The sequence below is a fragment of the Amblyomma maculatum genome, chromosome 1, assembly GCF_055883805.1.
Source record: "Amblyomma maculatum isolate TAMU_Amacu chromosome 1, ASM5588380v1, whole genome shotgun sequence".
Classification (NCBI taxonomy): domain Eukaryota; kingdom Metazoa; phylum Arthropoda; class Arachnida; order Ixodida; family Ixodidae; genus Amblyomma; species Amblyomma maculatum.
This window is the reverse complement of record NC_139344.1, coordinates 481,284,495-481,312,347: the sequence shown is the minus strand read 5'-3', so window position 1 is coordinate 481,312,347 and position 27,853 is coordinate 481,284,495. Positions and strand designations below refer to the sequence as shown.

The 27,853-nt window shown below is 46.9% G+C and overlaps 2 protein-coding genes across 2 annotated transcripts in view; one reads left to right on the top strand and one right to left on the bottom strand.

The window, feature by feature from the left end:
* LOC146210082 (4-vinylphenol methyltransferase 2-like) overlaps window positions 1–27,853 on the top strand; it is a 133,603-nt gene that overhangs the window by 65,592 nt on the left and 40,158 nt on the right. The window lies entirely within an intron of this gene.
* LOC146210083 (uncharacterized) lies at window positions 21,741–26,261 on the bottom strand. The gene is made up of 2 exons (XM_084607463.1): window positions 24,957–26,261; window positions 21,741–22,339 (listed from the first exon to the last, which is right to left on the bottom strand). The coding sequence occupies exon 1, from the start codon at window positions 26,203–26,205 to the stop codon at window positions 25,069–25,071; it is 1,137 nt and encodes a 378-aa protein (XP_084463589.1). The 5' UTR covers window positions 26,206–26,261; the 3' UTR covers window positions 21,741–22,339; window positions 24,957–25,068.

Genomic DNA, 27,853 nt, shown 5'->3' with positions numbered 1-27,853 from the left:
GTGACGCAGTAACCAATTAGGAGCGGCGAAAAGAACCAGTTCCCAAATGGAACCGTAGCAGGATCTGGCCCCTGATGCCGGTGAACACCTTCGGCAACGCACTCCCTCCCCAGAACAGGAGTTGGCCTTCCTAGTGCAGTATTTTGCCGCAACCTCTCATGATAAGTTCCACAAAGCACTTGACCTTCAGTCACCAGCGGCTGCGGAACAACTGCCCATGGCGGTGGCCAGACCTGTGACGCAGCAGGGGGTGCTAAGTATTCCTGGCTTCGCTGGAGAGGCCGCCATTGGAAACTGACCCTGGCAACTGTTAAGGTTAGAACCCTAGCTAGTGAAGCTAGTTTAGCAGTGCTGTTAGGGGAACAGGAGGGTAAAAAATGGGAGTAGTAGTAGTAATGCACTTTATTCATGTCATAGGGCTTAGTGAGGTTAGGAGGCCGAATGAGGTATATACTGTACTGAAGGATGGGCATGTACTGTGTTACCGAGGTTTACCGGAGAGGCGAGAACTAGGAGTAGGTTTCCTTGTCAATAGGTATATAGCGGGTAATATCGATGAATTCTATGGTATTAATGAGAGGGTGGCAGGCATCGTAATTAGGCTTAATAAGCGGTATAAACTCAAGGTTGTACAGGCCTATGCACCTACCTGTAGTTATGATGACCAGGCAGTTGAAAGCTTCTACGAAGATGTAGAATCGGCAATGCGAAAAGTAAAGACGCAGTATACTGTACTAATGGGCGACTTCAATGTAAAGTAGAGGAAAAGCAGGCAGAAGACCAGGCAGTAGGTGACTACGGCATTGGTTCTAGGAATAGCAGGGGGGGGGGGTTACTACTTGAGTTTGTAGAGCACAATAACTTAAGAATCACGAATACCTTCTTCAGACTAAAAATTGACTTCATAATGTGTTCCACCCCGCCATTATGCAAGATGTAGAGGTAATCGGGAAAGTGCGATGCAGAGACCACAGGATGGTGAGGTCCCGAATCAGCCTAAATCTGAAGAAGGATCGCAACAGAATAGCAAGAAAGAAACCCATCAACGATTTAGCGGTGAGGGGGAGGGCAGAAGAGTTCAGGATCTCGCTACAGAATAGATATTCAGTTCTAACCGAGGATGACGAGATCACCCTAGAAGCAATGAGCAATAATTTCAGAAAGATCATTAATGAGTGCGAGGTAGAAGTAGGCGGTAGGATCGTTAGAGAGGATACCGGTAAGCTTTCTAAGGAGACGAAAGATTTCATTAAGATATGCCAGAGTATGAAAGCTTCCAATCCAACAGACCAGATAGAATTGGCCGAGATATCAAAGCTAATCAATAAGCGCAATGTGGCCGATATAAGGAAGTATAACATGAAGAAAATCGAGCATGCTGTAAAGAACGGGGAAGCCTTAAAGCGGTAAGGAAGAAATTGGGCATAGGCAAAAACCAGATTTATGTGATAAGAGACAAAGTGGGCTACGTCATCACGAATATGGGCAAGATAGTCAAAAAAGCCGAGGAGTTCTATACAGATCTCTTCAGTAGCCAAAGTACTCAGGACCGTAATGAGATTGGCTGTAGGGAAAAACAGGTTCCACCAGTGACGAAGGACGAGGTCAAGAAAGCATTAGAAACTATGAAAAGGGGGAAATCAGCGGGAGTGGATCAGATAACTACAGATTTGTTGAAGGGCGGGGCGGATATCGTGCTAGAAAAGCTGGCCACCCTGTATACGCAGTGCCTGGTGTTATTGACGGTACCGGAACCATGGAAGAATGCAAACAATATCCTCATTCATAAGAAACGGGACTCTAAGGAACCTAAAAATTAGAGCAATAAGCTTACTATCTCTTACGTATAAGGTATCTACTAAGATAATCGCTGATAGAATCAGGGCAACCATAGGCTACAATCAAGCAAAGGATCAAGCAGGTTTTCGGAAACTGTACTCTACTATCGATTATATCCATACCATCAATCAGGTGATAGCAAAATGCTCGGAATGTAACCAGCCCTTATACATAGAATTCATTGATTACGAAAAAGCATTTGACTCAGTTGAAACCTCGGCTGTTATGCAGGCATTGCGAAATCAGGGGGAAGACGAGCCGTACGCAAAAGGGCTGGAAGATATATATGGTGGCTTCACACCAACTATAGTTCTTCATAAAGAAACTAACAAAATTCCCATAAAGAAAGGTGTTAGGCAAGGAGACACAATCTCCCCAGTACTATTCACACCTTGCTTAGAAGAAGTATTCAGAGGCTTGGAATGGGAGCAGTTAGGGATAAGAGAATATGGAGAATACCTCAGTAATCTGCGATTTGCTGATGACATTGCCTTTCTAAGAAACTCGGGGGATGAACTGCAAATAATGATTGATGACCTAGACAAGAAAAGTAGAAAGGTATGCTTAAAAAGCATTACGCAGAACACTAAGGTAATGTTCAACAGCCTCGGGAAAGAACAGCAGTTTACATTAGGTAGCGAAGTACTGGAAGTAGTAGGCGAAATTGTTTACTTATGACAGGCTGTAACCGCAGATCCGGACCATGAAAAGGAAATAATAAGAAGAATAAGGCTGGGATGGAGCGTATTTGGCAAGCACTCGCAGAACGGTTACATCTTACCTGTACTAACCTATGGGGCTGAAACGTGGAGGCTAACCAAGAGGGTTCTACTTAAGTTGAGGACAACCCAGAGATCTATGGAATGAAAAATTGTAGGGGTAACATTAAGAGATAGGAAGCGTGCAGAGTGGGTCAGAGAAATAACTCAAGTTGCCGACATTCTGGTGGAAATTAAGAAGAGATGGGCACGGGCAGGACATATAGTGCGAAGACAGGATAACTGATGGTCCCTTAGGGTAACAAACTGGATTCTAAGGAAAGGAAAGCATAGCAGGGGGCGGCAGAAAGTTAGGTGGGCGGATGAGGTTAAGAAGTTCGCAGCGCTCAAGTGGATGCAGCTAGCACAGAACCGGGTTAATAGGAGAAATATGAGAAAGGCCTTCGCCTTGCAGTGGGTATAGTAAGGCTGATGATGATTGGCAACAAAGGAAAATTTTCGAAGCAGAGCAGATGGGAGGTTCTCTAAATGTGCCCGTCCTGCGGAAGAACACAGAGAGCGCCGTCTTGGCACAATGTCCAGAACATAAAGGACAGGGTCTCCCTCAATGTTCATGAAGCGCAAGCTCATGCTACTTTCCGCGTATGCATGCTCGAGGATCTGTTAGCAAGTGCCGCTCATCTAGGCAAATTTCTCGCAAGCTTTGGAAAGGAAAGACTAAAGAGGCTATCGTTTGGGATACGTTCGTTTCGTGGGGCTGGAAAAGAGACTGAATTGGGACGAGAACGAAGAGCAGCTTGTCGCTTAATTCAGGGCTCGTTTTCATGGGGCGGTTACTGTCTGAACCTGTCCGATCAAGGCTGTCCGAGGTGCTAGGGCAGGATTAGTTCGACTGCCTGTGGCCACCACAGGAACGTAGTAGAAGCACTCGGACCGCGACCCAGATGGGCGCGACTGAAGGAAGGCTAAGCAAAGTGCAATGTCAATCCACATGGAGTTGTAAGGTTGTCTCTGCGAGAGAGTAAGGTTAAACTTAGTTTTAAGTATCTTACCTCGCGGTTGCATTTGCAGCTTACAAAACAGAAAAAAGACAATGGACTTGTATTTTGTTGATATTGTTACGGACGAAGGAGGAAGGAGCGCGCGAGCTAGGCCCGCACACAGATTCATTAAACGTCATCTCACGACCATCGAGCATCTTCTCTCTGTCCTCTGATCTCCGGTTGTCATCGCTTACCGCCACGCAACATTTTTTTGGAGGTGCGGCGTACGTCATTCCCATCCTCGCCTTGGAGCATCGACGGGATCTGTAAGCCGGGACCATCACCCGCGGTCCCAGGGACATCACCGAGCAGCTTCGTCCCAGCCCTTCAAGCCCAGACCTGACCAACTACCACCGCCCTGCCCCCAGCCCGGACCTGAAGACAAGGAGAACAGACAGAACCATCAGAACCGAGACGAAGGACCCGAAAGACCCGAAAGACCCGAAGGAACCGATGGACACTAACACGCAACCCCCGCCCACGCTGCCTAACGTGACTTCGAGCCATCGGTCCCATGGACTCCGTTGACGGATAGTTGACAGCTCCAGGAGAGGCGGATCACCCACGCATCAGACATCGTACCGCCAAGCCGTTCTATTCGTCTTCCTTTTCTTCAAGCATCCAGACACGCCCATCATCATGCCATGGAATCATCATCGGTAAACTTCGTCTACGATCGGGACGATCGCTCGGTGGCCTCGGGTCATGTTACGAACGAAGGAGGAAGAAGAGGTCAGTGGCGAGGGCAGGAGCGCGTGCGCTAGGCCCGCACACAGATTCATTAAACGTCATTTCACGACCATCGAGCATCTTCTCTCTGTCCTCTGCTTTCCTGTTGTCATCGCTTGCCGCCACGTAACAATATTACGAACAAGTCGAAACTGGTTTGTGACTAGAAGGTGCTTCATCGAAAGACTGCTTTATTTTCTTTCGCATTACTTTAGAGCGTGAATTTTAGTTCTTTCCTCAAGTTGAGGTGATCCTTTATTCTTTTGAGGGACTTTCGTGTGTCAGCTACTTAACCCAAGTGTATTTACTTTTGGCCAAGGAGACAGAATGGCATGTATTGACGGTATGTTGGTTCATTCGGGTTATTTTTGGGGCCAAATGCCAAGCCTGCTTCGGCAAGATCAGTCGTCCCTCCCTTACGCGATGCCTTCCGGGAAGCAGGAAACAGCGCATTCTTAGCTTTTAGTGAACTACAACCGTGGCCAGACGCCTTGGAAAGGTCCAGATCAGAACTCTTACTTGGTGCGCACCTTGTGTTTGCTTGGAACAATTTATTTTCTTATCAGATGTACGCGGGTTTTTGCATACACTCACAGTTTCGCATATTTTGGTCTGGCGGGATGAGAGGTTTTCGAATGGCACTTGTTCTTGCTGAGTGTGGCTTTAGGCCTGTTGTGCCGTCAAGCTATCCTCAAAGAAGGATCGGAGGCCGAACGTCTCCGTTGGTGACCAGTGGCTGCGCTTCGTCGTTACGGGAGCTGAACACTGCAAGGGAGAAGACTGTTCGGCGCGCCTAACCAGCCGAGATGCGTTTGAGTAGGTCATTTTCCGGCGCATTGTCTGGCGGCGGGGTGCTGTTGTGCCAGGCCGGCAGAAGCCCTTGGGCATTAAGGCCGGCCAAGCTTCACCGCGTCACTGGGCTGTGTGGCGCCGCCGTGTCGTGGTATTGACGTTTCGCTATTCCCCCTGCGTTTGCGGTTTCGGGAGGAACGCGACCTCGGCAAGCGGGAGAGAAGGAACCAGCGTGCTGCTCCAGTATGATCAGGCCTGGATGCGCGGCCGATCATCGGACGCCTGTTGCCATCGGCTTCTATATGTGTCCCGGGACATGTGGCCCTGTTCCTGCGACTTTGGGACATACTGCTGCATCTCGACCGCCTGCTGCCTGACAGTGATTTGTTAATGCGTGGGCGCGGCCTGACCAGAGAACGACGCACGAGTGTTTTCGGACAAGAGTGTGTTGCGAGGAGACGGGAGAGATTGCTCGAAAAGCTCTCAAATAAGGCAGGCTGCCGTCCTGCTCTCCCAGTTCTTTGCTCCTGATGTAAATAGCTGTATAAAGCTCTTTTCATTTGTTCTTCTCAAATCCGTCTCATATTGTCCGCTTGAGTGCTGTTCCCTACATGACACCACGCTGCCCGTGAATCCCGATATAAGGCACACGAGACTGCTTGGAGAAAACTTCAGACGAGATCCTTTCTTAACACCTATTTATTAGCAAGAATGTACGCGGATGACTTTTACCCGGCGTGCATGTTCTGTTGAATATTCAGTGTGCCGCATCCTCTATTGAAGTCTTCACGGCACAACATCTGGGCCATCATCCTGGCGCCGGAGGAGGGATGTATACGGACTGGAATCGGCCATTCTTCCCCGCGGGGTACGGATGTGTGCGCCTGTGTTGCGTTGTGTCGTCGGCGGTTGGTGCGCGGGAGGTGCGCGCGCCCTTCAAGAAGATAGACACTCAGCACCTCCAGAGCAGTACGGTGATCCTTTGAGACGCTCTCCGGTCAGTGCCGCTGTGAGTGCAGCTTGAAAAATAAAGGTCATGTTTTTGTGGTTCAAAAAAGTTCTCCCTAACGCCATTGAAGCCGAACAATTTTTTTGGCGCCGAAACCCGAAGTAAGCGAAAAACGACGGCAGTTTGAGGCCAGCGATTCCAACTGCAACAGACGACGGCGACGCAGCGTCTCCAAACAATGAGACCGACGGGGAGCATGCGGGACTAACGACGGTGGATGACCTCGGCCCCTGCAACGAGACCTCATCGTGGAAATATCAGATGAGTTGGAGATTTTTTCGAAAAATCTGAAACAGCTACATGCCCTAATTGAGCCTCATGTGCCTGACGAAGGCTTCGCGGAAGAATAAAAAGGTGTTCGTCAGTGCCAAGCTCTATTTGACACTAATGTGGACAAGGCTTCGGCGTTTCAGGGAAACAAATTCTAACAGTGCAACATGCGCATTGAATGCAGAAGAAACCGCGACCGGATCACCTGCTACTCGTTCGGGACAACTGAGGCTGCCTAAGCTGGAGCTTCAGAAATTCAGCGGCAACAAGCTCTACTGGCAACCGATCTGGCAACAATTCGGGAGAGCAGTCCGCGAGAAAAACGCTTGACCAGCATAGAAACTTTCTTGCACCTGCAAACAGCGTTGACAGGGAAAGCGGCGGCAGCTTTCACCGGCATCCAGACGACGGAGAACATTTACGACTAGGCTGCAAAGACACTCCAAGAGCGCTTCAGGACGTGCTCGTGCAAGGACACCTTACGCAGCTGTTAAACCTCCCTCAGGTTAGAGCTTTCAGTGACGTGAATGCGCTGCGATGCTTCCACGGTGATGCTGAGCGAAACATCACAGGACTTGAAACTTTAGGTGTCGAATTGAACAGCTATGGTGCGATGCTGTGCGCAGCTTTGCTTCGTATATTGCCGGCCGAATGGACCATAAGGCCCACAGGGCAGACAAGGATGTGCTCGGCATCTCGAGTCTCCTAGCCATTCTGCAATCAGTTAGCCTGGAAGTGGAGAGCAGGGAAACGGTACACGCAGGACGCGAGCATGCTCCTCATCAAACACGAACTGACCGCGCCAGAGTACGGCTTCCCAACAGCGTCAAGGGAAAGGGCTCAGCGGCCAGCCTCCAGGTGGGTGCCAAATTAAGCAAGCAAAGATGCCCTTTTTGCGCTTCAGAGAGGCATGAGACGGCAAATTGCAATGCTCTGACATCAATCGTTGAGAAGAAAAGAAGACAGCGAAACGAAGGGAGGTATTACCGATGCGCGCAAAGAGGGCACATGACAAAAATGTGTCAGAATTGAACACTACTTGCGGAAGGGTGGCCGACGACACATCACTTCGCTTTGTGATCCACTGGCACCGAAGGCCGAGGGCGAGACCGCTACTTGGTTATACACAACAGCGTCTCTCAGCAACTGAAACAACGCCGTGCTGCTGCAGACGGCGTAGATGTGGTCGACAGACCGAAAAGAAAACGCCTCGCTCACTGTCTTTTTGACGAAGGCCGTGAACGATCGTTTATAACAGAGAAGCTCTCGCGAATACTGGATCTTGAGATGGCCGATAAGAGGAAGTGACTATTTACCCTTTCGCCGGCTCGGCCAACATTATGAAGCAAAAACGACGCCAAGTCAAGCTCCGGCTACGAAGCCAGTGCTACCGCAAGGAGCACAGCATCGAAGCCCTCGAAATTAGAGAAATCTGCTCCGACCGACTCTTGCATCCAGAAAACGCTGTTGAGATGCGTCAGGTGGCTGATTTGAAATTAGCGGATGTTACCGTCTCACCAAATCGCCAATTCACACAAGATATCGAAATTCTAATAGGCGCTGATTATTATTAGTATATTATGCACGCAGAAGTAAGGAAAGTGCATGGGGCTTTGGTTGCGCTCAAGACTGACTTCGGCAGTACCTTGCAAGGGCATATACCACTGTCTGCTTCGGGTGTGTCGTGTTCCACCGTTGCCGTTCTGCGCACCAACGTCTGTGACATGGACGCCAACCTGTCGGACGAACTTCAATCAATCAATCAATTAATCAATCAATCAATCAATCAATCAATCTTTATTTCAGTTTATACCTGCAAACTGGGGATGGTGAGAAAAAAGCAGTGAATTATACACCGCTTGACGGGCCTAACCACCCCTAAAAGTCAGCAGTAGACACAAGGCAAAAACAACCACTGGGAAAAAAAAAAATATTAATACATGTGTATCTATAGAACAAGGTTGTCAGAAACATGCCTCATAACTGGTAGCAATAATCGACGCAGAATGCCGTGAGGCTATGACACAGAGTGGCACAGTACGTTGAAACACTTGACATCACTGTAGCATAGATGGATGAATAAAACTTTTCCGAATGGCAGAAAAAAACATAATTTTCAATTGCGCACCGAGAGAGGGACTTAAGAACGTTCGCACAATAAATCTCAACATACAAAACTCACAGTTAGTTCTGCACTCTCGTAATGCAAACCTACTCTGTAATCTGTTGTCGTATGATGAGTGGCGACATGTAGTTGGAACAGTTTGAGAAAAAAATGAATCACTCTTTTTTATCGTTGATTTATAAAGACGTGCAAATCTGTGATCAAATAATTTGTTGAAAGGTACAATATTATAATGTAGGTAAATGTGTCTAGAAGGCGAATCATACGTCCCATCGACAATTGTGCGAAGCATTATCTTTTGTAATGTTTGCAGTTTTATGACATTAGATACCGTTGTATTGCCCCAGACAAGGAGGCAATAGCTAAGGTGAGAATAAAAAAAATGCAAAATATAGAGTAATTTTAGTTTTGGTAGGTAGAATATACCTGTTGCGTAAAGTAATTCTGACAATTCTAGAAAGCGTTGACACAATATTATTAACATGGGAATCCCATGTCATCGTACTGCTGAACGTTACACCCAATGATTTGAAGGTATCCACGTACTCGATTACACTGCCATTGAGGCATAACCAAGGGCGGTAAAGTACTTGTTTTCCTTTAGGAAGGAAGAGCACTGCTTTAGTTTTTTCTTCGTTTATCATTAATGAGTTGGCTGATGACCATGTGACAAGCGATAAGAGCGTGCGGTGTGCGGTGTCTGCTATGCTTTGTAAATCACTGGAAGAAAAGAATAGGCTGGTGTCATCTGCATATATAATGCATTTTGCATCGTCACTGATATTAGGAACGTCATTTATATAATAATTGAACAGGAGTGGCCCTAAAATGCTGCCCTGATGGATGCCATTCGAAATTCTTATAATCTGTGAAGAGGAATGAATCATCACCACATACTGAGACCGTGAATTCAGATAAGATTTGATTAGGCTGAGAGCATGCCCGCGTATGCCTTAGTTTAGTTTTGCAAAAAGAATATCGTGATTTAGGCAATCGAAGGCGTTACTGAAATTAAAAAAAAACACCGAGAATTAAAAGCTGACTCAAAATTTTTTTAAATGTATTCCTTTTGCACAAGTAGTGCATGCTCCGTAGACCTATTTTGTGTAAAGCCATACTCACAGTCGGTTATCACGGAATGTTTCTGCAGAAATTGTTGAAAGCGGATGCGAATCAGTTGTTCTAAACCATTATAAAAATATGGAAGCGCAGACACTGGCCTATAGTTTCCCAACTTGTTCGTATCGCCTTTTTTATATATCACGGCTACCCTGGCTAGCTGCATGTCAGTGGGAAGTGGGCTGTAATACGTGCTGTGTTGTATATACAGGTTAGGCATGGCATAATTATGCCAAGAATATACTTAACTGATCTGCTCTGTATATTGTGTTCATCAAGACTACAGGTGCCTTTTAATTTTCGGCATAGTGCAAAAACTTCAGTTTCATCCATTGGTCTTAAGAAGAGAAATGCTTCTAACTGACCGCCTAAAACATTCGCGATTACGGCAATAAATTGGCTATAACATACTTCGGAGAAGAATTTATTAAATGTGTTTGCAAAGTATGAATCTCTTTACCATCGATTATTAAGCTCGTTATGTTCCTGCTATTTGTGTTTCTACTTAAAACTAAGTTTAAGCGCCTCCATCTTTCTTTGGGATTTCTGGAAAGCTGGATATCAAATAAGTTGTTATAGTAAGCGGCCCTAGCTATCCTAATTTATTTATTCAAATGATTGCGCAATGATTTAAATCTCGCTAGTACGTCCGAATCCCTCGTTTTAATGAAATAGTACGTCCGCATCTCTCGCTTTATTGAACTGTGTTTCTTGTTTACGAGTCGCGTAAGGTGGTGGTTCATCCAAGGCTTACGAGCGTTTTTGCATGGCGGTATGTCAACCACAGGGAAGCAGTCATTGTACAATAAAAAAAAAATTTGCAGAAATTTGCGGTAAGCGCTCTCAGCTGTATTTTCTCGGTATACGGGATCCCAGTTCACTAAAGCAATGCGTCTCCTAAATTGCCCAAGCCTTTCTTGAGAAATAAGTTGCCGTCGAGCATGTGCGTTTGCCTTCGTACGAATTTGTTTATCTAGACGCAAGAATACAGGTAAATGATTACTGATATCTATTGCGATCCAGCCCGAAAAGAGAGTATTGTGATTATTACTATAAGGTCTAGCGCCGAAGAACAGGTACAAGTTATGCGTGTGGGACTACTAATAGCATCGTGGAAACCAGTCACCCCGAGAAGCGCAGAAATCTTTTGCTGTGCTGAACTTACTCTGTTAATATCTGTGTTGAAGTCTCCCGCTATACAGGAAAAAAGGTTTCTGTGTTAAAAAAGGATAATTCGCGCTCAAAGGAGTCAAACAACGGGGCTAAGTTTCCCGGGTGGGGGGGGGGGGGGGGGTACAGAACCGAAAAAGTTTGGCGGGCGGACTTTACAGTGAGCATTTCGATATCACCATTACAGAAGCAGTGACCAGATAAAAGTTCACAGGCGTACGTGTTTTTCGCTAGCAGGGCAACGTCTCTCCCACGTTTTGTAGCACGGTTAACATAAAAAGAGTTATACCCCGGTATTCGCAGAACATCGGTGTCATGAAGATATCATGTTTCGGTTAAACAGATGATATCAAACGATATCCTTAAGCCTGCCGAAAATTGAGTCAATTGATCGGCGTTGTTGACGGCAGATTGCATGTTGAAATGTATTAATGAGTTGATTATGTAGTGCGAAGAGAGGATAATCGATGGTCGCGGAGGGTAACAAACTGGATTCCAAGGGAAGGAAAGCGTAGCAGGGGGCGGCAGAAAGTTAGGTGGGCGGATGAGATTAAGAAGTTCGCAGGGGTCAAGTGGATGCAGCTAGCACAGAACCGGGTTAAGTGGAGAAATATGGGAGAGGCCTTCGCCCTGCAGTGGGTATAATCAGGCTGATTATTATTATTATTATTATTTTAATCTAGGTCAATATGTTTAATAAATTGTGAAGGTGTGAAAAGACGTGCAGGGCTCGATCCATTTTCCAGAGGGGAGAAAGCAAGAACAACAACAGTGTGATGAGCAATGGCGTCGCCTTATGTCATTTTTAGCAAATCGTCATGGCTATTAATCCGAAGGATACCAGAAGTCTCCGTTTTTCGCGCTAGTATGCTACCGTTTTTTTGTCCACACGTACTTCCAAGACACTTCCCCTTTTCTTGCAATTGAAGGCGTTTGTTGTCTGGTGTCAAATGTTCATTGACATAAATCCGTGGAGCAGGACCAGTGAAACCAATGTCAGTAGTTGACAGGGCTGCTTTTTTGCTGCCTCAAGAAACTGGTTTCTCTTTGTACGGGTCGTGAATCTTACAATCAGATTATTGTCTGATGTTCCTGGTTTTAACGCTGTGCGCGATGTCAATGACTGCAAGGTCTAGTGGAATGCTGGTGGTTTGTGCGATTTGCAAGGCCATCTCAGCCACTCTGTCTTTAGCGGTGAGTGGCAAGCCCTTTATCTTTACATTATTGAAAGGGCTGTATTGCTCCAGTTCAACAATTCTCCCTTCTGCTTTAGTCAGCCTATCAGTTAGGTACTTGTTTTCCTGCCTTAAGACAGCACATTCCCCCTTTGTCCCATGCAGTCAGAGGTTTCTGTTCAGATAGAGCATTTTTGAAATCATCAGCAGCGTCAGAACAAAATGATATCCTCTAATTCATTGAGCGTATTTCAACCGCATTTCGCGTTTGAAACCTTCAGTGGCTTTCATCACTTCAGCAGTGGCAGTCGACATCATCAGCAAAAATCACACGGCAAGAGAACGCCTGGCCAGGTTGATGCGGCGTCTGAGACCCAGCAAGGGCAGGCTATGATGCAGCCATCCGCGGCTACATGTATAAAGGCTTTGCTGAAAGGGTTTCAGTTGATGAAATCGACAGCGCTGCTCGTCTCGGTGTATTATATACCTCATCGTGCTGTTTTCCGTTCCTCTCACCGAAGTTTGCATGGTGTTCGATGCATCTTTGAAACCACACATGTCACTTGACAATGCACTCACTACCAGCCCGATCCTAAACCCCGACCTGTTGCGGCTTATTATAAATTTTCGATGCCACGGAATTGCATTGATCGCCGTCAACGAGAAGGCCTTCCTTCAGATTGGCATCAAAAGTGAGGACCGCGACGCATGTATGGGTGACTTTTCTACATGTCCTTACGCATACTTCTATTTTTTTTTTGCAGTAGGCGACCCTAATACCGGCATATTTTACACCAAATAATTGCATTTATAGAGTGTATTAATTTTATGTATCCTGTAGTGTGTATTTTCCTCTTTTTTACATGCATCATTCTCCTGTAGCTATTCTGTTACATGTCGATGCGACTGCTTTGTGTTTGTGTAATACTTTGTAAGGGTTCTCCGGGCCCCGTCAAGCTGCAAAAGCAGCTTTTTTCCAGTAGATTCCTCCAGTTGTACTGGTGATATAAATAAATAAATAAATAAATAAATAAATAAATAAATAAATAAATAAATAAATAAATAAATAAATAAATAAATAAATAAATAAATAAATAAATAAATAAATAAATAAAAATTGCGATTCCTCAGGTATTCATCTGCGTCACGTGAAAGCTGATCATAGGGTGACATAGATCCTTTTGGTGCCACAAGTAGTCTTTTCATGTCGGCTGCCACAATCACCTGCTTAACGTCTCTGAGGACCTCTCCGCACAAATCTTAGACAGCTGCTTCTACATTGACGATTTGATAACAGGAGTCAGCAGCAAAGAAGAGGCAAATAAATTTTATGAGGAGGCACAGCAAATACGGGCTCAGCAGGGATGAAACGGCGAACGCCTACAACAATGGTTCGATGCTGACGGCGTTGGAAATGCCGGCGCCGACACTGCGACGACGACTTCAGCCATAGCAAGAGTGTTGGGGCTCGAGTGGGACAGAGAAAACGACGAGCTCAAGTATTCCGTGAAAACGGCGCTGGAGCATCTTACTGTCAACAGGAACACTAAACGCTTCGTGCTCCAAGCCTCAGCGAGAATTTTCGATCCACTCGGTCTGCTGAACCCAGTGACGGTCATAACAAAAATGCTTATTCAAGACCTTTAGGTACTTGGCTTAGACTGGGACGGGACTGCCGCAAGGTGTGAGTGAATAATGGGGCAACTGGATCGTTTCAGTGCATCACCTTAAGAATATTTCTATCCTCGTCGGAATGAAGACCAAGCAAACAGCAAAAACGAACTTCGCATATTCACGGACGCAAGCCCACAAGCATATGGATCAGTTGCGTACCTGAGAGCGACAAGAAAACAACAGTCTCCCAGTCATGGCCAAAACGCGTGTGGCACCTCTCAATACGCTATCCCTACCATGACTAGAGTTTCTCGGTGCCTTGATAGGCGCTCGGAAGGTCGCATACCTCAAAGAATCTTTACCACTGAATATGGGCAAGGTCACACGGACAAAAACCGGGGAAGAGTATCCTGCAGTGCACGCCAGATTGAAGTCTGGTCGCTTGCCTAGTACCTTGGAGTAGGAATGAACCCTAGGGAAAAACTACCTCTCTAGTACCTCAAGTAGAGTCGGGGTGGGGGAGCCGGGCTAGGAGGACGGGGAACCTCAAAAGCGGCTTCATGAAGGAAACCTGTCTTAGACGCCGGAAGCCTGGCAAACGCCTTATGGGGGTGGAATGATCTTGAAGCCGAGGGCCGTACATTCGGCTAAAAGCGAGTGCTCGCCTTCTACGGAGGCCCGAAAGGGAGCTGGGCTCAAACTGTCTGTCAGTCAAAATCCTACGCTGGCCATATTCCGCTCCAAAACTCCAAAACCCGATCCTCATTCCTACTTCCCCTTCCCCCACAACCTATCCCTTCCGCTACTTCCCAAGGGAGATACGTGGGGTCTCCCCGGGCCCGCTTCCTCGGCTGCGGTTCGCTTTAGTAGCATTCCCCCTTTCATTTAATAACTTCCAATCAAAAACTTTTGTCCGGATGAACCTGTTCACTTATATCGCCAATTCCGCAATTTTCTCTACCCGTTTACATTGTGGTACGGAAGAAGTCTGTCTATGGACTCCAACACACTAACTGTGGTGTGGACAGATTCCATAATTGCTCTATATTGGATGAAGGAATCAGCCAATCAGTGGAAGCCTTTTGTAGGCTACGGAGTTGCAGATATGCAAGGGAAAACAAACCCAAGCGACTAGAGACGCTTCCCAGTGATCAGCAACCCAGCAGATATCCTAACTCGGGGAATTTCTTCGGATGCGCTCAAGAGGTGTGAAAAATGGTGGAAAGAGTCCAAATGGCTTGATAGGTCCCCAACAACCTGGCCTAACACGCCAGCTGATATTTCGACCGAGAGAGCCGATGAAGAAACGAAGTGTAAAAAGCTAGCGGTCAGCCATGTTTATTTATTTATTTCTTTATTACCTTAAGAGTCCCTAGCCAGGACACTACATGAGGGGTGGGCAAAAATGGCAAAATATATTTATGAGGGAAGGCTTGAAAGATGGGCTTCGATTGAAGACTTAAAGCGTGGCAGGTCACTGATGGTGGCAATACGGTCAGGCAGGTTTTTGAACGAAAAACGAGTTTTGGTATCTGCCAGAGCGCGTGCGCGGGAGGTACACAGCGTTGGGGTGGGTATTGCGGGAATAGCGGTAGAGTGGTCTGAAAACATTGTTGTCAGAAGGCAACGAGTGATAAAATCTATGCAAAAGAATGAGACGGGGAGTTTTGCGACGAGATGACAGGGGGTAAGGCTAAGCTGTGCTTTTAATGCTCCAATAATGCTGCTGTAAGAATAATCTGATTAAATAAATCCAGAGGCGCGGTTCGGAATGAATTCGAGGATTGTTTTTAGGTTACTGTGATGAGGGTCGAAACTAGCAATAGCATATTCTAGTTTTGGACAAATTAGGGTCTCGTAGGCTAGTAAATTAAAAAAAGACTGTACAAGTGCTAGATTGCGACGTAAATAGCTTAGCAAGCGGTTATCCGAGTTAGTGATGTTATTACCAGGTTAAATCATTAGAGATATGGCCACCTATGTATTCGCAGGTTGTCAGAAAGGGCAACAGGGTTGTTTTTATTGTAATAAGTAGGAGCGAAATAGTTAAAGCGGTGGTGGAATGATAGCTGGAAAGTCTTATATTCAGCGTCATGAGCCATTGGTCACACCATGCTAGCACTTCGTTAATATCTTCTTGTAGGCCTGAACTATCTGCGTGATTAGTTATAGGTCGATATATGAATATAGTCGTCAGCGAATAGGCGAATTATGGTTGAGATGTTATAGGGTGGATCGTTGATATATATTAGGAAGAGAAGAGGTAAGGACAGATCTTTGGGGTACTCCGAAGAGGACGGGGGACATCGGAGAGCAATAAAAATTTGCGTACGCAAATTGTTGTCGATTAGGCAGGAATCCTCGTATGCATTCCACCACGGGGGGATAGAGATAAAGATTAGAAAGTTTACGTATTAGGCGCTTATGGGGAACCTTATCAAATGCCTTTTCAAAATCCAATACAACGTGCCAACACGAATGTTTTGGTCAATCGAAGAATGCAGGTCATGAAGGAAAAGAGCAAGCTGAGTGTCACATGAGCGTCCCTTGCAAAAACCAAGTTGATTAGGGTAGAAGAAACAAACAGATAACAAAAAGGTGGCCACGCTCGAATAAATAACATGTTTTATCATTTTGGAGCAGGCGCAAGGGATGAAAATGGGTCGATAATTATTTCGAGATGATCTGTTGCCTTTCTTAAATGCGGGAATTATTTTGCCAATCCACCAAACTTCTGGAACATAACTAGTGGTTAATGAATTCTGAAACAGGAGAGAGAATATTAAACTGCAAATGTGTTAAGTGTGCTTTAATGCTTTAGCCAATTAAAACTGATTGCTGGGCTAGTTGATGCATAGTCACATAAAGGAAAGGTTAATAGCGCAAAAAAATGACACTCACAAATGGGCACAGCGCCTGTCCTGTGTGTCTATTTGTGCTTATTTGTGAGTGTCTTTTTGTTGCGCTAATAACCTTTCCTTTAGGTAATATTTTAGAATTCAGTACATCCACCCCAACAGAAGATGTATATTTAACGAGTCAATAATTTTAGTGATACCGCTAGGTATCTGAGAATAATTGTAACAAGGTGCATCAGGAGCATTTTGAAGGGGCTCATGGGTGAATATGGAACAAAACACGTTGTTTAATACATTAGCTACTTCGGAGTCGGGAATATGAGAGCCGTCGAAGTCACAAGGGGATATTGTATTACTCTCATTGGGGCAAATACATTTCCAAAAGCTTTTAGGGTTATCTTGTAGCATGGAATTACCTTAGAGCAGGAATATTTTCGCTTTTCTTTTAATACAGCTGAATCGTAGTTGTTAGCAGCAGAGTAACATTTGTCCCATGCCAGTTGAGAGTTATTGATTCTAGCACGGCGAAAGAGACGTTTATTTTCTTATTATTTAGACGCTTTAGTTTCGTGATAAACCAGGGGGACTGCACTCGTTCAGTTACTGTAATAGCTGGAATGTATAGCCTTTGCATTTCCGATTTCAAAAGGAGCCAGTTAGATTCGTTTGAGCGAGAGCGATATTTGGAAGCGAAGCTTTCGTAAAAATTAGAATAACTCTTAAGTTTGGCTGGAGAAATCACCACGATCGTAAAGTGTAATTTTCTTTTTCCCTTTTTTATTTTCGAGAAGATTACAGGCGAATAAAGTGTGGAATATTGCAGTGATCATTTAGGCCTTGAAGGTGTGTAACTGCGGCAAAGCTTTCAGGTTGAGAAGTTAAAATACGGTCAAGAATGTTACAAGAATGGTGCGCGTCGTCTGAGTAACAAGTTGTGTCAATCCAAAAGTGAGGCACGTGTTAGCAAATTGGGAAGCCATGTTATCTTTCGATAAAGTGGAATAAATGTCAGACCAGTCGGTAGAGGGCAGATTGATATCACCGAAAAGTAGGACTGGATTATTTGTATATACCTTCGCAAGCGTGTTCAAAGCGTCATACAAAGGATACGTCAGCATTCGGTGGGCGATAACAGACTCCAATGAGGGTGCGCGATTGCTATTTTATTGCAGCATAACCAAATCATTTCTAATGGGGATGATAAGTTTACTAATTGACATTACAGAAGACAATTTGTGGCAGTTAATGCACCACCTCCACGTGAGTTATCGGTCCTGTCTTTACGAAAGATGTCGAAGGATTTCGGAATAGACAAAGGATGAATTGAGCCATATTTCAGTTAAGAGGATGATATTGCATGGACTCGAAGAAACAAGAATACACAGTGTCTTTCTTTGGAATAATGCTGCGTATATTAGTATAAAGAAAAGATAGAGAAGGACTTATCGATGGAGAAATTTTTTCATGGGGCAGTAATGATTGCTAGGATGTGCGTTCAATGAATGTGCCAGAATAGGCATCAGATATATATGTTTTCTTGCCAGAGATCAGTTTGTCAAATCGGAGTTTGAATTTTAGATCATGAGCCTCTCCAAATTTAATTAAATGCTTGCGAGCTGCTCGAACATTAGGCGAAAAGTCCTCAGCAATGGTATGGCCGGTGTCTTTAAGCTTCCTGGCCTCAGATAGCATCTTGACTTTGTCTTTGAAGTCGGCGAATCTGGCAGTAATTGGGCACGTCTTATTTACCGCAAAGGTACCCAGCTTATGTGACGGTGAATATCTCGTGGCTGTATGTCTATTCTTAAGTTCTCCTTACAGAGGTTGACTATTAGGTTTTCAGATTCACTCCACGATTCATTATGGGCATTTTGTAACTCATAGAAAATAAGCGACAACACGGACAAGCGACGACGCGGACAGTGTCGTCAACACGGACAGTCAGAGCTGATACTTTTGCCACGCAATCCTGTGTGATGGATTGGATTCCTTTAATTTCAGACTTCATTTTAGCCAAAGGAGCACAATCCATCTAGCCTGGTTTTTATGTGAAACATTTTTCGCGCAAGCACAGCACAAGCCTGTAATAGAAAATAATCTGAATCTCCCACAGCGAGCTTGGGTGCGACGATTTGTTCACAACTGTGATCGGAAAGAGGATTGAGGGCCCGCTCAGCGCACCCGAAATCCAACAGGCGCAGAATGTTTTCTCCAGGAGGTTCAGCGAGAAGCTTTTGGCAACGTGAACGGCATTCCAAACGAAGACGGTTACTTTCAAGGACCTTCAGAACTTAGAGGTTTAAACGTGTTTATGGATGACACGGGACTTGCGACTAAAAGGGCGTCTACAGCACCCAAACCTAAGCGATGAGACTGCTCATGAAGTCGTTCTGCCTGCGTCTCACCCTTTTGTCGATATCCTGATCCAGAGAACTCACCAACGACTGCTGCATGCGGAATGCCTGTACACACTAACCCAACTGCGCGAAAGGTTTTGGATCACACGAGGCCGTCAGATCGTGCAGGAAGTTTTGGGTGTGCAGAAAAATGAACCGCAAGAGTGCCTGTAGCGCCACTGCCCCGCGACAGGGTGTCGTAATCAGTTCCCTTTTCAGTTACAGGCCTCGACTTTGCGGGGCCTATTTTGACGAAGACAAGATAAAAAAGACTTATATCTTGCTCCTGACCTTCGCAGTGACCAGAGCGCAATGACCTAGAGGTTGTGAGCGACCTGTCAACGAGTAGCTTCCTCTCGGCGTTTCGCCTCTTCAAGCGCTTCGCAGTATCTGCAGCACAATGTACTCTGACAATACAAATAGCTTTTATTGGATTGCAGCGGAACTGAAGAAACTATGGAATTTGTCACACAATTCAAGATTATTTGTCTCAACAAGGGATTGAATGGAAATTCATCGTGGAAAGGGTAGCTTGGCGGGGAGGCTTTTGGGAGCGGATCCATAAATATCGCACTAAAGAACGTGCTTGGATGCAGCAACGTGAGCTTCGCAGACCATTCTAGACCGTTTTACCGAGAGCGAGCAGGAGAGGAGGAAAATACTCTGTAACCAGAATTATTGCGCCGGCCCATTGTTGCCAGTACCGAGTGGGCTGTGCATTCGCACGCTTCATGTATTGCAGAGCGGCCTTGCACCTCGGTATACTGTCGTTTGAGAGACTAAAATACCTTTATTATCGCCTCTTTTAGTGGTAATGTCATCGGTACACCAACGCGTCTTCGTAGACTGCCCAAATAATCAAAGAAGTCGCAAGATGGTTGACGAGAGCGTATGCGGGAAGCATGCAGGGACAGTACGAGTGCGGCTGTGATACGTCTCTGCTTCATTGTTTTCCAGTCTATCCTGATTTATATCGCCTATGAACGTTTTGTGTAAGCCAGACAGACCAATCACGGACTCACGAATATTATGCCCATTTTGCTTCTTCCGCTGCAGTAAACACGCACAACGGGCAGGCCGCGCCTAAGATACGGTGTATCTCTTCTGTCAGCGCCAGAAGGGCGCGCAAAAAACTATTCTTCACTTAGACAATGAGCCGATAGCAAAAAAAAAGTACTTTCTCGCGGATCTCCTAAGTTTCTCAACACAGCCAGCTGCTGCTGGTGCGCCACGCCGCTCATCGTTTGCGCGCTGGCTCCGCTGCTAAGGCGTCGTCGAAATTTACATCGTTGTTTGACTGATACAATGGGATCGGCAGTAAGGAAATTCCACGAGAGGCAATTTATTCTAGCGCTGACAAGTTACAAAGCGCCGTCGGATATGTCTTCGATGCGAAACAATTTAGGCCTATAGCGACGTCTAGGGAGTATCGCTCAGCGAGTGTGCCGTCGCCCGCCGCGCCAGCGGGTGGCACCGCTTTTGTAAGCGCTGCTGTATGTGCAGCGAATTTGTAGTCTTCGTTCATGGTGTAGCTGAGAGCGCACGTTTCTCGAGGTTTTGCTCAACAAGACGTCGCGAAAACGATGCTGCTACGACTGGACGGGGATACGTATACCAAGGCTGCATAAAAACTTCTACGGATGGTACTTTCGACACTACTTCTTTTATGTGCTGTTTTTGAACAACCAGAAAAATGAAGAGGGAAATGAGGGTGCTCGTTATAATACATGAAGGAAAGAAGCCAAGAGTCGGCGAGGCCAAGGAGAGCGTTGGGGATGGTACTTTATGTCTTATTTTTTCTGTTTTTTAATGTTTACTTGTATAATCACAGAAATTAGTAATGTAATCTGTAGAGGGGAAAGATAATTAAACAGAAAGTAAAAGAAAAAACAACGTGCCGATGGTAGGAACCGAACCCACGACCTCCGACTATCGCGTCCGGTGCTTTTCCAACAGAGCTACATCGGCCGCTGTCCCCCCTGCTACTTTCTTGGGTATTAATGTTGTCTGTATACGAACCTTGAGAGTGTTCACCAGCGCCACCCTCAACCAAAGCGGCGGACGTGCAACGTCCTGTGTTACCGCCAGCGTCACGTAGAACGTGATCAAGAGCGAGGGCGAAAGCTGTGCTAGAACCCTCTTACACTACCTATGGGTTCAAGACTGCCAGAACCGAGACCCCGTAAGCTATAAGCAGAAAAATGAAGGGGAACTGAGGGTGCTGGTTATAGTACATGAAGGAAAGAAGCCAACAGTCGGCGAAGCCAAGGAGAGCGTTGGGGATGGTACTTTATGTCTCTTTTTCCTTTTTTTTTAATGTTTACTTGGATAATCACAGAAATTAGTAATGTAATCTGTAGAGGGGAAAGATAATTAAACAGAAAGTAAAAGAAAAAAACAACGTGCCGATGGTGGGAACCGAACCCACGACCTCCGAATATCGCGTCCGGTGCTCTTCCAACTGAGCTACATCGGCTTTTTTTTTTTCTTTATTTCCTGGCTTTGGTTCATACCATTTCACAAGAACACAACACGAATAACACAAAACAAAGTACATATTGGAAGGTCATCATCAGCCAATGTCAGGCTGGCTTCGTCTCAGTACATTAAAACTCCCGCAACGACAGCAAAGGCTCTACCCTTGAGAGCCATTCGGGAGGTTCAGCAGCCACTTTCTGTATGGCAATAAACCAATTCACACTTTCTCGAAAGTATATTCTAGCGGGTCGAGCATCCCTGTCGCAGTGATAGCCCGCCATTCTGGAGCGCCATATAGAGTGGAGGCCCATGAGCATGATTAAATCATACGGAACGCCATCTTCATTATCAATGCTTAAATACCGGATGCCGTGGGAGTCTAGTGGAAATTCTTTCTTTATCGTACGTTGCAAAACATCCCAGAAATAAACCCCTTCCCAACAATGCAAAAAAACATGGTCTATTGTTTCCGGCTGCTTGCAGATTAAACAGTGCGCCCCCCACGGTAAAAAAAAATCCCTTTCCTCCAAAAACCTCTTTACTGATAATGTTCCGGTGTGTAATTTAAAGAAAAATGTCTTAGCTCCTGGCGACACCTGCATTTTCTTTACTCTCTTCAAGACATCTCTGCCCGGACCTCCACTGTATAAGGTTCTGTACAAGGGTTGTGGCAAAACAATGTCACATAAATCGCGATACAGCTTTTTTCGTTTTACAGTGGACAAATATTCATTAGAAAAACGCACTGAAAGAAGTCTTACACTAGCGACGACCTCCCTGTAATAACCAAAAATCCTACCCGTAGCTTCTTCGGTGGAGACAACAAACTCCGGCAGTAGGCGCCGTAGCCTAACTTGGCAGACGGTGCGTAAGAAAGGGTCCGAAGCATCCCGAAAAAACAAAAACCGGTTGACCACCTGCCGTAAAAACAGATGGCCGAGTCCCAAACCGCCGTCTTTTACCCGACGGAACAAATTCGTCCTGCTGCAGCGTTCCCATTTACCTGCCCAAACAAAAACGGCGAAAATCCTGTGTAACTTCTGTACGTTTACGCGCGAACAACTCAAAACTTGCATTGCGTACCAAAATTTGCTGATAAAAAAAAAGATTGCATACAGTAGCTCTGGCAAAAATCGACATGTTTGCGCCTTTCCACTTCTCGGCTCTCTCCCGTAGTTCGGTCATTTGCCCTTTCCAATAATGCTCGCTTTCGTGGTAGGCACCCAGCTCGACGCCCAAGTACTTGGTCGGTGTGTCTGTCCACGTAACATTGGCAAAGCGGTCTGGTTTCGACGGCCACTGTCCATGCCAGAGCCCAAGGAACATTGGCAAAGCGGTCTGGTTTCGACGGCCACTGTCCATGCCAGAGCCCAAGGCACTTGGCCCAGTTCACCCCGCTACCGGTAACTTGAGAGAACTCACGGATACATTTGACAGCCTCGGTGATACTCTCCTGGTCAACCGTAAAAATAACGATGTCGTCTGCATACGCGAGCAGCTTCACTTCGGCTGCTTGTAACCTAAACGCACTAATGTTGACATTATTCATAAGTTTCATGCACAATGTTTCAATATAAATGCAAAACAAAAGAGGACTGAGGGGACAGCCCTGTCGCACCGAACGCTGCAGTCGAATGGGGGCTCCCAGACTCTTATTAATAATCACTCTCGTCGTGCAGTTACGGTACGCCAGGGCCACACCCTTACATATAACTGAACCAACATTCACATGTTCTAAAAGGGAAAACAAAATTTCGTGATCGACGCATTCGAATGCTTTTTCGAGGTCGATCTGAAGCATGGCGACCCGACCATCCCAGTCATCACAACACTCAAGGACACTTCGCGCCTTTTGAATGTTGGTCACTATTGACCTCCCTTTTATCCCACACGTTTGGTGTGGTCCTACTATATCCTTAATAACCGTTTGCAACCTTCGGGCCAAAACCTTCATAAAAATTTTATGTTCAACGTTTGTAAGTGCTATGGGTCTGTAAGATGTTACCAGGCGTAATTTGTCTATTTCATCAGTTTTAGGAATGAGTACGGTGTGGGATGACCCATATGACGGAGGCAGGGCATTTAATGTGTAGGCTTCGTTATAAATTGCGTTCAAAATAGGTGTGATTTCGTACTTAAATTCTTTGTAAAAACCTGCGCTGAACCCATCCGGTTCCGGCGATTTACCGGCATTTAAACTGTCGATAGCGTGCTCCACTTCTGTTTCAGTTATCTTTAGTTCTAATCTCTCTTTCACTTCATCGTCCAGACGCGGTATCGTCGCCAGAAACTTATTCTTAAAAGTGTTAGCGTCTACCGTGTGGGATGCGAAGAGGGTTTGGTAATGGGCGTTGAACGCTGCTTTGATGTGGTCGTTGTCCGCCGCCAAGATACCGCCCCAATCTAATTGGTCGATGTGGTTCCGTTCAGCGTTTGCTTTTTCTAACCCCAGCGCTCGTTTTGATGGCGCCTCCCCTGCAGCTGTGTCTTCTGCCCTTGCCCTCACTAACGCACCTCGATAACGATCTTCGTCTATCAATTCTAGTTTTTGCTTTGTTTTCCGTATATCTTCAATCCCTTTCCCCGGCGCTCGAGCTTCCTGTTTAAGCAACGTACGGAGCAGTGTCCTTAACTCCGTCTCTTTCTGCTTTTCCTCAAACCGTATACAGGTTGCCCTCTCTATTGCTTTAATTTTTATAGTTTCTTTACACAGCTCCCACTGTTGCCAAAGGTGCATATTTTTACTTGGGTTTATTTTTTCAATTTCTTCTTTTACTATGCGGGTAAAATGTTCATCCTGCAAGAGTTTATTATTGAATTTCCACATTTCCCACGAAAAAGAATTCCCTCTCTTTACCCATCCAAAAGAACATTTAACTAAACAATGGTCTGAAAACGATACCGGCTCTACTTCATAACTATTGCATTCAGGTAAGATGTCGAGGGATGCATAAATGCGGTCCAGCCTTGCATGGCTCGAACCCTGGAAATGCGTGAGCTTTACGGTGCGGGCTCCCTCGAGACACTCTGCCACATCCTCGAGGTTACACTCCTCAACAATTCGCGATAGCACTTCAGTGCTTGCGTCTCGGTATGGCCGCCGGCTTGTCTTGTCTCGCGCACTAAGGACGCAATTAAAATCACCTAGGACGATCAGTTGTCTATCGGTGCAGAGCCGCTGCAGGATGCCTTGGAAAAACTGCGCCCTTTCATCTGCTACATTAGGCGCGTAGAGACAGACAATCCGCCAATCCGTGCTATTCAGCGAAAAATCTAGAAGTGCACACCGGCCCGACTCACAAGAAAAATGACCAAGCACTTCAAGCCCCGGCAACTTCTTCACAAAAAGAACACAGCCAGCCGATGTGCCTACAGCGTGGCTAACCACAGCAAAAAACCTAGGCGTGAAACGTTGCACCATGCTCTCGGTCTCTTCCTCACCGTCAACTTTCGTCTCCTGCACAGCTAATACATCAATATCATGCTCCGTTAAAAGTCGGTACACCTGGCCTTGTTTTCTCTTTCCTGCCAGACCTCTAACATTTAGCGTGGCGACCTTCAACGGTGATGCAGGAGCCATTTTTTAAATAAGAAGAAGAGACCGAAAGCACGGTGCTTACCTCTCGCGCCTAGCACAAGGCTAGACGCCTCCGTCCTCCTCGAGCTTCTGGCCGTGCTCGAGAGGCGCCGTGTCGCCGGCCCGCCTCTCGCTCGCAAGGTTTGAGCGAAGCTTCAACGTGGCCTTGTTTGAGGCGCCTTTGCTGGTGGTTCCCCGGAAGTGGGCGTTGCCTCCTTGTCTCTGCCGGTGCTGGTGTCGGCATGTGGGCGTTTCCCAGGGGTAGCGGCCGTGGTCGTCCGATCACCGCAGTTGTGCCGGTGAACCTCGCTCACTTCCTTTGCTTCTGCGTCCTTGGGAGCCGGCAGGCTCTCCGCGTCCGCTGAGGTCTCCTCGCTTGGCTGTGGCAAATTCACCGTAGCCGGCGCGAGCTCTGGCTTATCGGCAAGGGGGGCGTCGCCACTCGGAGTCACCGAGGTGCCCTGCGACACGGGAACCTTGTCCAGCACGTCGGCACCCTTTGCTGCTTCCTCAGCCTCGGCGACGTCCATCAGCTCCCTGTTGTCGTCCTTCGCACCGAGCCCGGTCGCTGACGCGTAGGTGCGGACGCAGTCCGCGTCCGCGTGTCCATAGCGCCTGCACTTGGAGCACCTGGGCACCTTGCAGTCACGGCGAACGTGGCCTGTGCCGTGACACCGCAGGCACTGCATCGGCCGCCCGGGAACCACCACGAGAGCCAACTCGCCGGCGACGCGAAGCTGGTGGGGCAGGTCGTCCACCTTCATACCTGGCTTCAACTTGAGCAGCACTGTTCTCGTGGTGGATCCCTTTTCCTTCATTCCAACGACGCGCCAACGCTCCCGCGTCACCTCGGTCACGTTTCCGAACGCCGCGAAAGCAGTCCGGATGTCCTCGTCTTGGACACCGTGTAGCATCCAGTGCAGGCGTAGCTTCACCTGCTGGTCTTCAGGGTCGAATATGAGGCAGCGGCGTCCCTCGACTTCCAGCTCCTTTAAGGCGGCCAGCTTCTTCGCGGCTTCCGTGCTGTTCATGGTTACCGCCCACACATGGTTGATTTGGTACGCCCCCAACGCCACGACGTCGGGGAGCGCACCGACGTTAGCGAGGGCATCCCTGAAGTCCTCGACCCTGTAGGGCCTCATACGCACGTCGCCGTGCAAAAACATCGTGTTTAACACAACACGTCCGGTGGGCAGGGTAGGCAAAACGATCTCGTAGTCCTTATCTTCTTCGGCGCTAAACCTGTTTCCGCGGCCAGCAACGGCCGCTATCGCCGCTCCGACGGAGCTCATGATTCCGCGTCCGTACACTGCGGTGGCCGGAAGTAGAATGACTGAGCTACATCGGCCGCCGTACCGCCCGCTACTTTCTTGGGTATTAATGTTTTCTGTATACGAACCTTGAGAGTGCTCACCAGCGTGATTTAACTTGAAATAATACATTGCTGAAGCAGGACAGCTCGATCGTATGCTTTTCGCACTTGGTTGCCGGCGCTCCACATACACGCGTACATTTGCCAAGCTCGGTACGCGATAGCAGCAGTTAGCGTCCCGCGGTGAACGCTGCCCGCGCCTTTAATGCGAAATGAAAGCAGCGCAACATCGAATATGATACGTGGCAAGTGCCGCATTGATTTAGCGTGAAGTGCGGCCCATTTTATTTCGTGTGTTTCCTTTCGGTAGTGCATACTGCTACATTAGGCGGTGCATGCACTGTCATGTGCATAAGGACGGAAGAAGGAAAAGCTCGTGAGTTTTGATACCACGTCCGAGCTGTTCCCGCCAAATAGAAGACTACATTCGCCAGCATAATGGTCGCGTCCCAGTGGTTGTTTCTGCTGCAGCGCTCGTACTCATCTGGCTAGTCGTCAAAGTCCGGCTTGTCTTCGCCAATAAAGATGGGAGGGTGGCGAATCTATGTGAGTACCACTGGCTGAGCCGATGTTGCTGCGATGGTAGGGGCTGCCTCGGAGGTCATAGCGGTCGTTGCTGACTTTGTTATGAGCCCAGATAGGTGGCGGCCACTGTGCAAATCCAGCTTTTCTGTGCTATTTTGCTCTTATATTCTGTTCTGAGCGCACGGGCATCTTGAGTCACCTCCACCAAGATGATACGTGGCAAGGTAAGGCCAAGAGATTAGTCCAAGATGACTCCGCACACAGCACACCGAAACACAGCAGCGTTAACCGGGCACCAACCGACACTGCTCTCACGTCGTCTTCACCAAAGCTCACGAGCTTCTTCTTCTTCCGTCCTTATGCTGATACCAGTGCATGCACCACCTAATGTAGCAATATGCCTTACCGAAACGAAATAAACGAAATGAAATGGGCCGCACTTCATGTTAAATCAATGCGGCGATGACATGGAAAGCATCTTTAGTATTAGTATCTTTATTCCAGGTTCTCTAGCTGGCCGTACGGTTCATTCGCTGCGTGTTTGTGTGTACGGTTACCATTGCGATTATAAAATATAATTGAAGATACATGTATCGTGAAAGATACAACAGATACATCCTAACAGTTAAATCTGACGAGGTCGGGCTGCGGAAGCGGATCGCAGTCCTTCGCAGTCGCCCTGGCCGCTAATGCTCTTTCCAACTGCTGCTGCCATGCCAAACGGATGGCATACGGTCTGCTGGCGCGCTCAAACAAAACACAAAATAGCACGAAGGTGTCGAATAGTTTTCACAAGCACCGTATAACAGCATTTTTGCATTGCAGCATCGCAGCATCACCACGCACGCACAGCCCAAGATGGCGTCAAAAAGAACCGGAGCGGAATTTCCCAGTTTGACTCATACGGGGCGCTACTATCAAACTAAGATGGCTGCGCCCAGGCATCGAAACTAAAATCGTCTTAATTAACTCCCGACCCTTATCTGCGGGTCCCCCTGATGCAGGAGAACCGGAACCACTAACGCCGGCACACTTTCTAGTTG

What these genes read in the sequence shown, in the direction of transcription:
- LOC146210083 (XM_084607463.1), bottom strand. Translation starts at nt 26,205, where the DNA reads ATGAGCTCCGTCGGAGCGGCGATAGCGGCCGTTGCTGGCCGCGGAAAC.